The following is a 12,933-nucleotide window of genomic DNA, read 5'->3' as shown; positions in this document are numbered from 1 at the left end:
GATGCAACCTCATACTTGCAAAGGAGACAGTTCACTTAAAGCCATCATCAGGTCATGCTCTGTTGTGCATTGATTTGAAGGATCTCCTTTCCCACAGCAAGTGTATTTTACTTCACTGGATTCCCCTGCAAGGAGTGTAAGAACAAAAGGTGGAGTTAGTGCAGGTTGTGCCACAATGTGTGTATGAATGTTATTGTTAGTAAAGAGGAAGGCAGCACTTACATGAGACAAGTGTAAATGGCATGAAGTGAAGAGGAAAAAATTGATTTGGGAAGCGCACCCCCATGCATTGCTCCTGGGTGTGCTCAGGGACCAAACTGGGGAGTTCTTGAGAGCTGTGACATAGCCATTTCCAAAATGGACTGCCCTGTTTGTATCTTGAGTTTTTTAGCAAACAGAGCTGTTACTGTAAAGGTGAGGGGTGAAATTATGGTGTGCTAGTTACAGAATTTAAAGTATCATTTTATACTCCCTTGCCTTGGATGGGAGAGAGGGAGTGTGGTCAGGTAACCTGAGGTGGGTGCTGGGTTTGTGTGCCTGAACACTAAGGAAGCTCTAGTGTTGTGGGTAGGTACCATATCTCAGTGACAGTGTGCTGTGAACATCCTTGAATCTTCATTGTTGAAATTAGGGAAGGGTGGTCAGAAAACTGCACCTGGACTTCCTGCATGCTGTGCTCTCCTAGGGAGGCTAATTCTTATGCTGGTGACCTTAGGAGGAAGTAGCTATAGGACTTGAGCAAGGTGCCTTAGAGTAGTGGAAGGGAATACTGTAATGAACAAAATGCCTTAACTCATACAATTTCCTAGAGCATCTGTCTTTGGTCGTTGTCTTCATTTTGGAAATCTGGTGAGTTTTGGCTACCACTTAACAAAGGTACAACATTGTCTATAGAGCTTCTTGTCTGCTCAATAATGACCATAAAATGATTTTTAGCATTTTAAGTACACAGAGGACATACAACTACCTAACAAAGCAGTCTTGAGATGAATAAAACATGCATACTGGCAAACCATCCATCAGTGAAATCCCAATTCTGCTGAATTTGCAGTTCATATTGTTGCTAATTGTATGATGTAGATGCTTGTCCACTGGGAATTGGATGGAAATAAGCAAGTCACTTGCTTCAGATGCTGACAGGGCTGTGAATGGGAGCTCAGTCAGTCTCCTCTGAGTTGGGTTTTATGGCTGCAGTGTTGCTGCTTCTTGAGAAAGAACAAGTTTTAAATAGGTAGCAGTGAAGATCCATGCATCCTACTTAAAGTTGCTTAGGTCATTGTAGCAAGAACAGAGGGTAAGAAGATCCATGCCCCAGAAAAACCTTGCTCAAAGATGCTAAGGAAAACCTTGCCTGCTATATCTAGTCTTGTAATTAACTCCTACTCCTAATTACATAGTGCCTTAAAAAGGGCCTGCCACTGTAATAAGTGATGTTGTTATATTTCCTTTTGTTCAGTGGAGTAAAAATAGTTCACTTGGCTCATGGGCTTTATTTAACTGAGCACTAATGCAGACTTAGTTGTAATATATTGCAGAAACAGCAGTTCCTTTGTGCCAGTCCTATAGAGCTCTCTTTTCTCTACTGACATACAGTAAGTATGATTGGAATCTGAGTAAAGGATGTGATAAAAGGCTTGATGGTGCTTCCTAAAAACAAACTGCTGCTCATTAAATTAAACGATGATGATTCTTAATGGACTAGTTAATGCTCTGCAGTGCATTTGGTACAAGTAAGGAAGCTAGGGATGTGAGACCCTCCCACTATGGTTCCTCCTGTATGTTCTGGAATCATAAAGCAGGTAGAATAGGGAGTTTTGCTAGATAACATATAATTATAAACACAGAGCAGATGTTCTTGCAGCGAAGAAGATTCTACTGTGAAAGTTTAATTAGGGGAGAAACCCTAAGCCACCTTAGGCTTTTTCATTTCGTCTTGTAAGTGAACTGCTCTTAGAGCATTTAATGTATCACACTTGAAGGAGTAATCATTGCAAACCTGAAGCAGATTTATGTGCAGTGCTCAAATTGCTTGTCTTTACTGATACTAAATTAGCTCTTGCAGTGCTGGGTATTTGATGGTGCTTTCCTTGTCTCTAAATTCAGTTTGTCTACAAAAACCTCATACTTGCTGCAGAGCTTATCCTGTCTTTGGAGAACTATTCATTCTCCTTATTTCCCTAGCTTTAAAAAACCAAAACTTTTAACAGAGCAACATGAAACGGAACCAATCTTTGTGATTTTATTTAATTGAAAACTACTGCCAGTATGAAAATCCTGGCTAGCAATTAAGGGAATGTGACAGCTTCGCCAGTCATTACATAAATGCTGTGGAGCACTGGGCTTCCTACTGTCATTAGCTGCAGTGAACACAATGGAGCTATACACAGGAGCAAGCACTACTCTGATGATAAATGTTTGCATTTCCAATTAGCACTGAACTGTTGTGGCATTTTCCCCTCAGTCTAATTGAGGGTCTTGGATGGTTTCATTCACTAATGATAACTGGGTTGTCTTCTTGCTCTTTACTTTCCCAGTGACAAAGGAGTTGAATGAGTTTTGCTCTTAAGAACGTTGGTTTCCTCCTTGCAGTTCTCTGTCTTGGTGTTTCTTCACCTCAGAAAAAACTCAGCTTTTACAGATTCATGTAAACGTTCATCTATTGACATACTGTGGCTTTTTGCTAACCACTGTATTGCAGTGTCCTCTGTGCCTATGGTATGTTGTTGACTTGATCTGACAATGTTCTCATTTTCTTATATATATTTTTACCCCCAACCCTGTTGCTAAAATGACAGATCTCTCCATTTAAAAAGGGGCAGGTTTTGCAAATGTGTACGTGTATTTAAAGCGTGAATACGTTGTACGGAATTATTCCACATTAGGGGATAGCAGGGCTTAATCCTGAGCCCTGTGCTCTGTGTCCATCTTCTGGATTGGAAACTTTTGAATGGAAGAATGATTAATGATTCGGCTGCTCTCAGTTGCTGTTGCTGCTAATGTGGAGTTAGGACTCCGAGCCAAGTAACTTAGGCACAGAGTAGTGGGGGTGGGTTTAACTGTGTGCGTTAATATATTCTCTTTATGCTGCATCTAGTCATTTCCTCTGGAACACAGATTTCCTCCAGGAAACCTGCTTATATGGGCTTTGGGGTATGCTTTAACATAAGAGGCCTTTATTTTTCCCACCCTGCTTAGCAAGCTCCGACTCCGGTGACTACTTTGACTTGTGTGGTTGAAGCCCTGCCCTCCTGCAAGCAAAAGCAGAACCAGAGCCAAGGCTGCTCTGTGCTGTGCTGGAAAAGGGAGCCTGTCCTGACATCTGCAACAGCGAACTTGCTTGTTCAGGCATGTAGCTGGGGGAGGGGAGGCAGCACTTCTGGAGATGAGGAAACAAGGAGGATGATTTGTGGGCTGAGAGCTTTTAAAAATTATTCTCTTGGTTCTTTCTGTCTCAGCTTGGATTTTTATTTTTTTTTTCTCCTTGAAAATAGATGCAATTTATTTTTCTAGGGCTGTTTAAAAGCACTGTTAGAAGTGGGTAAATGCTCGATCAAAATGAGGAGGCTGCTGCCCAGAGATGGGACCAGCCAGAGCTGACCTCTGCAGTTCTCCAAGCTTGAGTACTGGAGCACAAGTAAGGGCAGTTCATCACATGTTCCAGGTACTTGGGCATAGCTGGCATTGATTGTGAAATGGTTATTGTTTGACACTGCCAGTTATTTGTGCAACAGCTGAAGCCAAGTCTAAACACGGCAATTTAAGCTGGCATTGCCTCTCTGTGGCTTTGGATTCAAGCCTAATGTGGTGGAAAGGGCCTGACCTGCCTCAGTGCCTCTGACACCCTCAGTGTGCCTGGGTTACTGTCGCAGTGCTCATGCATGGGCCCACACTGTGGAAGCCGGTGAACATTGGGCCTCCATTCTTTCAAACAAAACAGAAAGAAGCTTCCTTAACTTGAATGAAAGGAGAACTCTGTTGCTAGGAATCGAGTGGTTATAATTAGTCTGTTCTTCTTTAGAAGTGTATCTGTGCAGTAGGATGGGTTAGCATGGATATCTGCCCAGGGAGAGATTTTGCAGCTCTCCTGCCCGCTGCAGTGATGTCCATGTCCTCCTGCAAAATCTGGGCTAGGGAATCCCACCTGGCAGTTCTTGCCTTTAGCCTAAACTGTTGGGGTTGAATTAAAGGCTTTTTTTTGAAAGGACCATCCAGACTTTTGGCTTTTAAAATTCCAAGCCATGGAATTGTCCAGCTTTTCCTGTTGACTTGTAAGTGGTCAGTGATCCTTTATGTCTGGCACTATGGAAATAATGCTGGCAGTGGAGCAAGACTGCAACTGGTAGTTGGCCATCTGCCATGAGAGTGTCTCCCTTCCCCCTCCTCACACCCACCCATCCATGCTGTAGCAGTGGACGCATTCTCTTCTGTGTGTATACTGATGTTGAGTGATTATTCCTTCATTTAATTTACTGATTTCATCTGCATCTTTAGGTGTTGGCAGCACCTGCAGGGGTCTAACAGGTAAGTTCTAAAAAGACATCAGCAAACACTGCTGTTTTGTAATTATTTATTTGAACTTTATGCCAACCTGTTGTTTAGTTTGTTGGAGTTTTTTTATTGTTTGTTTGTTTTTGTTTTGTTTTTGTTGTAGTTCACATGTAAATGCCGGGTCTGTGCTGGTGCTTTGCTGGTCCTTGGCTTTTTTGGTTTAATTGGCACTCTTGCAAAGAGCTCAGATGTGCAGTAACTGGTTGGGGAGACAGCTCCATGCTGCAGTTTCTAAGGGTTTTTTTTAATCACCTCTAAATTCGGTGACCAGTCTCTCCTCCCTCGGGGTGTGTGTGTTGCAGCTGCCTTTTTTGTGACAGCATGTGTTCCAGGTCCCATCTGCTGTCGGGTGGAGGAAGAGGACACCTCTTGCCTCTTTTTCAGGTGGAATGTGTGGGGTGCCTTTCCTTCAGTGCGAGACTGGTGTTTCAGACAGTCCCACGTAAAGTAATGAAAAACGAATGGCTGTCTTTTCATACTGTGTCGAAACCCAGCTGGTAAAGTCTGATGTTGCTTTTTCGGATGGGATTTGCATGGAAGCGTGACACGCAGGGAGGGAATCTGCAGCTTGCAATGTGTTTGAGCAGAGCAGGGCACAGCCTGTCTGTGCTCTTTCTCACCAGGGCAGTGCGAGGGAGAAGGAGATTTCAACTGTGTGTGCACAAGCAATTTCTAGCCATGGGGTGGAAGGATGCAGGGATACTGGTGCAGAGGTAAAACACTTGTTCTGATCAGGATTGACTCAATTAAAGGTTAAGAATCTCTCTCTTTTTTTGTGGGCAAGACACCTTTTCCTCACCCTGTCAACAACAGAATACTAGTGTCTTGGAAAAATGTGATTTCCTTCTGGTAGTAGGCAGAGAGGGAAGAGCAGTTGCTGAGCATCTTCCTCCTCCCTGTCTTGTTTAATATAGTTTATTCATCTGTAAGTTGTAGTGAGTAACTTACAGCTACTCTCTTGCCAGACTGCATGAATTATAGATAGCTCTTTTATGAGTTTTCATGTTGACTCCTGCAATTAGTATGCATTGGACGTAGTTATCTGTATGGCATCTACTGTAGCGTAGGTTTCAGCCTTTCTGACTTTTTAATTGCTTTCTGTTTTAGCAATCAGTCATCTGTCTGTCTTGCTAAGGAATGCAAAGAGAACACAAGCAGCTTGATAGAAACTTAGAGTTCAGCATGGAGCAGCAGGTTTGAAATGATGTACTTAAGTGGAAGAAAAATGACATACATAGAGGGTCTTTGTTCTGTCTTTTTTTTTCTGCTTGTGTGTGTGCTACAGTAGGGTCAGAATGTCCCACCTACCTCTGGGTCCCACTCTGCTAGGTGAATGTCTCAGGAGGCTGTGCCTGTACTACAGTTTATGCCTGTAGTTTAGGCATAAACTGCATGATTCACAAGGCATGTAGATGTGGCACTTGAGAGTGTGATTTAGTGGTTAAGACAGTGGTGCTGGGTTAATGCTCAGACTTGATGATCTTAGAGGTCTTTTTCCTTAATGATTCTGTAATTGTCTTTTGTGTTATATCTTCTTAACAAAGATCAGCAGACCTGTATGGATCTTTGCATGTGTGAATGTACTCTGAGCTCTTGGATGCCACTCTTGGCGCCTGTGGGTGCTGTCTTCTGTTCAGTACTTCTGCTTGCTGCATGTTCTGTCTTCTGTCTGTCTCTTTCCTGAATGCAGAAGTGTTTTGTAGGTGTAAAAGGAGAGTTTGCCAGGTTTGCTGTTTGACTCTGTTGAGGCTGGGGCAATGTTATGTAGCTAAAGGGCTGCAAAAGTTGATGGGGAGGGACAGGGGTGCATTGAAGGCAACCATAACTTGACTACAGCAGTCACAGATTGCAGTATGTAATAAAACTTTTCCTGATTACTGTGTGCTGAAACAACTTGAACTTCCAGTGCTCCCAAATGTCTGCAGAAACAATAGTCCTACATCACGGCTATGCCTTCCTAGTGGTGTCTACGGGGTTTGGTTTGAGTGCTGGTGTTTTAATAGATACAATAGTTGAGAATAATTGTGTCTGCAGCTAAAACATATTCCCTCATCTGACTCTGGTTGAAAAGTTCATGTGCTGTTTCATTGCTTCCACTGTTCACTTAATAACACAGTGGAAACCTAAGATGGATTTCTCAAGGCAGAGTCGTGCTGGTGTGAAGAAGGAAATAACTTAGTGCAGTGATGCTTTGCATTCCTGTTGGAAGGGATTGTGCCAAGCAGAGTGACTCATTTCAGCGGCCTAGCGCTGATGTTCTGCTGGCTGGGGAAGCGATTGCCTGGCGCTCTGAATCTGAGCAGCGCCTACACGAGGGAGTTTGTTTAAAGCCTGCTTACATGTGAATTGGCAGGAGATTATTTTAGGAAGAAGAGAATTTGCCCAGCCAGCTGGGCTGCAGTGAGGGAGATGGCTACCTCTGTAACTACTTGGCATGGCTCTGAGCTCTCAGCTCTGACTGGAGGTATAATTCTGTCAGGACAGGGTTTCATTCACCTACTTTGAAGCCAATGGAAGTTGCAAGTATAATGATGTTGCATTTGACCTCTGTATTGCAGTGGGAGGATTCACTTAAGCAGGTTTTTGGGTTCCCTTTTATATAGTGGCACAAGGCTTTTGGGAACCCTCTAGTGCTGCTATTACAGGGGACAACTTCTGTGGAATCAGCCTCTTAGTTTTGTGGATCAGTGGATTTCTCTCACTCCGCCATCTCCAAACAGCTCATGTAACTCCAAACATAAGACTTCGATGAAGAGAAAGGTCTGGGAGCTTGAGTGATGGAGGGAAAATGAGAGGTGTACTATAGGCTTTGCCTACAGCGAAGTTGCAGTTATCAAATAGGTATGAAACAATATTGTTTGTAAAACTATGTAACTTCTCAGCAGTTACTTGCTCATTCAGGGAATCATGTAAGATAAACAAGAGCTTGTACTGCCAGTTTCTGTCCCTGCGGTAAAACAGTAATTCATGTGTGCACTATCCTTTCTGACTGAGGGATTTTGAAAAACTTTCTTGTATTGAAGAAACTGAGAGCAGATGTCCCTGGGGTTTTGCGCTGGTGGAACTGAGCGGGAGGATGCTTGACATCCAGAGATTTTTCTTAGAGTCTTTGTTTGGGGTTTTTTGCTTATGTTTTTTCTTTCCCCCAGCACTAGGCTAGCCTCTGCCTGCAATCTGGGGTTTTTTTTTATTCCTCTTCTCACTTCTTTTTCTCCAGCCTGGAGCCACATACTGCTCTGTTTCAGTCGCATGTTGCATCCATTCCCCAACTTAGTAAACTTTACTCTGTCCCCTTGCCTTTGACAGCAGGTAAGAAGCACCAATTCTCACCTACTGACTTCTCTGCCCAGTGGGAGAGGGACCCAGAAATGAGTCAGTCTCCATCCTGGCCATGTCTGCAGCTCCAGGCAGTCTGGGTGGTGGGGGAATCTTTGGATGCACCTTTATTCAAACCCCCATGGGGGTAAACCAGGGTGTTAGAGCAGCAAATGTGGTGCCACTCCTGGGGAGGTCTGTTTGGCAGGCACAGAGCTGCTAACATTCCTTTTCCTTCTGCTTCCCTGTTTGCAGTATATTCCTAGCACCTTCCTGGCATTTGCTTTCTCGTAGTTAAATAAGATCAATGCAGAGAATGCATCTCCTATGGGACACTGCTGCTTATGTTGTTTCAAATGGTTTAGTTGTGCCAGTTCAGTTCCAGCCACTGACACCCTGATGTGCAAAGCCCATCAGGAAGGCCTCAGCATTTCCGTGTTTCACAAGGTACATGTGCAGCAGTGGCTGCCGAAATTATCAGTTGGGTTTTAGCTTAGACTTTTTTCCACTGCTTAGGCAGGGAGACTACTCATTTGCACCAACCACTTCATGGCTGGCACTCCAGCTGTCACTTAGTTCTGTTCTGTCTTACACTCAAGAATGGCATGAGGCTGAAGCATGAGTGGTGGGACATGCACAGGGCACATGCAAGGACACACCCAGACAAGTGCACAGCTAATTTCCCCCCCACCCCTCCCAAATGCCAAAGCTGTCCCACCATTAAAATCAATCCCCAAATGCTAGCGTGTCATTTAATATTCCATTGCACAGCGGTATTGGAAGGAAAATGGGACTGGGGTCAGACCTTTTGCAAGATTCCCTCTGTGTGAAGACTTGCCCAAAGCCCTGCAGAGTGTACAACACTGCCAGCCCTCCCATTTAAGGGCAAGTGTGAAGAAACTGGGAATCAATCAAGTGGAGGAGGAGGTGGAGCTGCAGGCCAGCCATGGCTTGGCAGGCGACAGGGAAACCTGCTATTGGCAAAATCTGGCGCATTGCTGCCGAGTGATTTCTGTGGGCAGTGGTTGCCTGCCTCAGTTCCCCACAGCAGCAAGAGCAGTGTGCTCTGGGTCTGAATCTTGCCAGTTACACTGAGGATCAGTAGCTTGGCTGAAGAAGACTTTGGAGGCTGGCTGGGTGCTGTGTGGCCATAGGACTGTGGTATGGTGGTGGGATCTGTCTGGAGTGTGACTCAGTGTCCCACTGAGTCCAGCCTATGGAAAGCGGCTTCCTGGCAGTCAGCAGTGCTCTCAGCTTTGTAACTAGACTTCTCACTTGCAGAGAGCAAACAGCTTCTGACTTTCTGCCACCTTGTAATTCTCCCTGAGCAAAACATCTGCCCTACTGCCTGTGAAATTGGTAAAGCTGTTGAATTGCTTTTTCCACCCAAACAGAAACCGTTCCCACTTTGGTCTTTATTCAGCAGTTAACTCCCAACTTACTTTTGAAAACATAGTGCAGATGAATTCCAGTTTCCAGAAGGATCTTGCTGCAGCCAGGCTGTGTCCAGAGCAATGCTGATCTCATTTGGGTGGAACAAGTTAGCCGTTGCAGAATAATCTATTACCCTGTTCCCAAGCTTCCGTCTTTAAATCTGCACAGCAGGGATTATTTACTTATGGATTTAAGTGTGTGTTGGGGATCTAGTTTTGTTTGACCCTCCCAACAGAACAAAATGCAATCAACTTCCTGGAGTTGCTTCTGAAGTGTGCTGTTACTGCAGAAAGGCCAGGGCTGGCTTGGCGCAATCGAGGGCTGTGGCACTGCATCTGAGGTGACATGGGTACAGCTCAGGGCTTCCTGGCCACCTCTGCCTCTGAACCTGCTCAGCAGCTTTTTAGCAAAGGAGCCTGAGTGGCTGCATCAAAACTCTTTGAGTACAAACTCCAGTCTCTGTATTGTGCTGTGCTGGAGACTGATGCAAACTTTTTGACGTGTTTTTTAGGAGAACTAGCAGGGATCTGAGAGGTGTTACGAACTCAGCAACTTGTTGGCTCCTCTCAGGCATCCCTACTCTTTGCTACCTTATATTTACCTTCCCACCCTGCATGTCAGCTCCATGGTTTGCTTGAGAAGTGGTTGTATCCTGAAATAGGCTTTTCTCAGTGATCAGCAACTCAAATGCTTGAACATAGTCTTATTAATGGAAAAAAATTCAGAGCTTGAGTAGAATTTGTTGTGCTGGGTTTGTGTTGCTATCCTTATCCCTGGAAGTGTTCAAAAAGCCTGTGGATGTGGCATATGGGTATATGGTTTGTGGTGAACACAGCAGTGCTGGGTTAATGGTTGGACTGAGGTTGCAGGTCCGTCTGCAAATACCTGCTAATGATTTACTTGATAGTGTGTGATTCTAGTCTACAATAAATAAATAGGGCTTCTAATTTGTTTTCTTTTCCAATTCCCAGTAACGGCCTCCCCAGCTGAAGATGTCTAACAATGGAGTTGAAACAGAAGACAAACCACCTGCTCCTCCAATGAGAAATACCAGCACTATGATTGGATCAGGCAGCAAAGATCCTGGGACTTTAAACCATGGCTCAAAACCTCTGCCTCCCAATCCAGAAGAAAAGAAGAGGAAGGATCGATTTTACCGATCTATTTTGCCAGGAGATAAAAGTACAGTATTTTATCTCTTTTAATAAACCTTCTGTCTGAACGTTGCTCTGCTTGAACATAGTCAAGCCCTTGATGCTTAGTGATGGTTGAGGTTTTAGAAAACCTTGTGTGTTTGTTTCCTGCACATCTGTCTTGGTTTTTTCAGGGTACATAAGGTACAGTCTGTAGATATGTTTTTTCTAATGATTAATCCTATCACATTTAATCCATCTCACTTTATTTTCATAAGATCGTAGAATCCTAGGATTATTTGGGTTGGAAGGGACTTTAGGGATCATCTCGTTCCAGTTCTCCTGTTAAAGGTAGATATGGATATCTTCCACCAGACCAGGTTGCTCAGAGCCCTATCCAACCTGGCCTTGAACATTTCCAGGGATGGGATATCCACAGCTTCTCTGGGCAACCTGTTCCAGTACCTCAAGACCCTCAGAGTGAGGAATTTCTTCCCAATACCTAATCTAAACCTGAACTCTGTTGTTTTGAATCCATTCCCCCTTGTCTTATTACTCCCTGCCCTTTCCAAAATCCCTCTGCAGGTCTCTTTTAGGCCCCCTTTCTTGCAGATTTTTTAGAATTTATTTTGCTTTTCCCATAAATTATGAGAACAGTGTTCATGAAAACTGGGACTAACTCTGGGACTAGCTCTGTTACTTCCCATCCTGACTTGTCCATAATGGTCTTGAAAATCACAAATTTTTGTGCCAATTACAAGTTGGCCAATAAAGCTGGCACTGGCAACTCCTTTGGTGGAGAGCAGAGGGAGGTCTTTTGCTTGTTTTGTTGTTTTAAACAGCAAATAATTTGAGATATACAAGACTAACATGCAATCTCCTACTAGACCTGTCATATTTTACCTCATGGCCATTTACTCTGTTCTCATGTCTGGGTCAGGCATTGTCTACTTGCTTTTAAGAACAATCTGTCACTGAAAATTCTTGCATATTTCTTGTGAACTGAAGGAATTTTTTCATGTTCAAGGGACTGTAACAGATGGAAAAAGAGATAGGAACTGTGAACTGTACATGAAATTCTAATTTTTAGGATGAGGATATTTTAGAAAACCTCTCTCTCATGAATCTTTTGAAGTGATGCAAGAAAAAAAATCTCTCCATCCCCTAATATGTGCTGGGTTCTTTTTATATCTGACCTATTTTTTTGGAGTTCCTCTTAATAATATATCAGCTTTTTTTCTGTATTGCAATGGTATCTAAGCACTGGGCAACTAAATCAAGGCTAGATATCTTCAACTCCCTGGACTTCAGGAGGGAGGCTGCCTCCTAATATTTATTAGTGAAAAGACTAACTGAAATGATTGCTTCACTAATTTAAATAAGCAAAGTGGTGGATCATTTTCTACAAAATACTATAGTATTTATGATGATGATGAAGATGATGATGATTATTATTCTTAGCTGATACTTTTGGCAACTTTGGATTGTTTTACAAACGTGGGTTTTTGAACCTGCAATCCAGAAACCTGTGAACTCAATGTTAAAAGTCTGCTGGATCCTGGTTGGAACTTGCCATTGTGTGTATGAATCCTAAAAAAAGCTGCAGGATTTTTGTGTTGGCTTACTTAAGGGAGAGGAGTTTTTAAATCTCTGGGATCAACTGTTTCAGAGATCAAAGAAGTCACCTGAAACTTGTAAAATAATAAAAAAAGTAGAACCTGAAATGCTAGTTTGAATTGGATTATGAAGGAGAACTACGAATGAGGAGAAAAATGAATGTTTTGGGTAAAATCAGCAGACAGACTGCAACTGATCTGAAGATGCCTATGTTTACTGAAGATTGGCCAACATGGCAGATGCTTTGAGACGTGAGAGATTTTTGTTTAGCCAAGCCCAGCAGAGCCTTCTGTTGCCATACACCTGCCCAAACGAGAATGGTTGCTTCTGTCCTCTAATTCTTGTCGAGCAAAAAATTCCTTTAGCACTATCACCTTCACTTCAAATTGGTTGATTTCCATCTTAGAAAACTTCTTTTAGTCTCTTTTAGTCTTTTATGAAGAGAGCTAAAGTCCTAGAGCTTCATGCTGCTTAAACGTAGGGAAATTCTTCAGTGTTCAGACACTTCTCTTTGGTTTGTGCCTGAAATAATTTGGGTGTTATTTGCTTGTTTGGCTGAATTAAAAGAGAAGTTGGTTTCCATTTAGTTAGAGGAAAGTAATTTTGAGCAAATCTGTGCTACCCCTGTGCATGAACAGAGGTGTCGTGTGAGGGACACATGGGGCATAAATCCAGCACCTCATGCATGTTTTCACACTTGCATTGAGCTATACCCCTTGCCAGGTGGCTCTGGAGGTGTCATGCTCTGCCTGCAAAATTTAAGATGTAATTTGAAGTCCTGATTTCCTCTGTCCCAGCCTAAACCACAAACCCAGTGCTTAAAAAACCTGTTGGCTTAATACGGGATGGGTCCTGCCCAAAGGACTCAGAGCAGAGCTTGTGTGAC

At 43.3% G+C, this 12,933-nt stretch overlaps 1 protein-coding gene across 5 annotated transcripts in view; it reads left to right on the top strand.

Moving 5' to 3' along the window:
* PAK1 (p21 (RAC1) activated kinase 1) overlaps positions 1 to 12,933 on the top strand; it is a 75,637-nt gene that overhangs the window by 31,742 nt on the left and 30,962 nt on the right. For 4 of the 5 annotated variants that reach the window (XM_017735925.1, XM_017735928.1, XM_017735927.1 and 1 more), the window contains one exon: positions 10,269 to 10,479. In XM_017735925.1, the coding sequence (XP_017591414.1) occupies positions 10,290 to 10,479 (190 nt within the window). In that variant the 5' untranslated portion in view covers positions 10,269 to 10,289. Of the gene's footprint in view, positions 1 to 4,033; positions 4,269 to 4,491; positions 4,522 to 10,268; positions 10,480 to 12,933 lie in introns of those variants that run through there. The other variant, XM_017735924.1, reaches the window with a different exon arrangement.

The sequence above is a fragment of the Corvus brachyrhynchos genome, unplaced genomic scaffold, assembly GCF_000691975.1.
Source record: "Corvus brachyrhynchos isolate BGI_N302 unplaced genomic scaffold, ASM69197v1 scaffold44, whole genome shotgun sequence".
Lineage (NCBI taxonomy): Eukaryota > Metazoa > Chordata > Aves > Passeriformes > Corvidae > Corvus > Corvus brachyrhynchos.
This window is presented reverse-complemented; position numbering and strand designations above follow the sequence as displayed.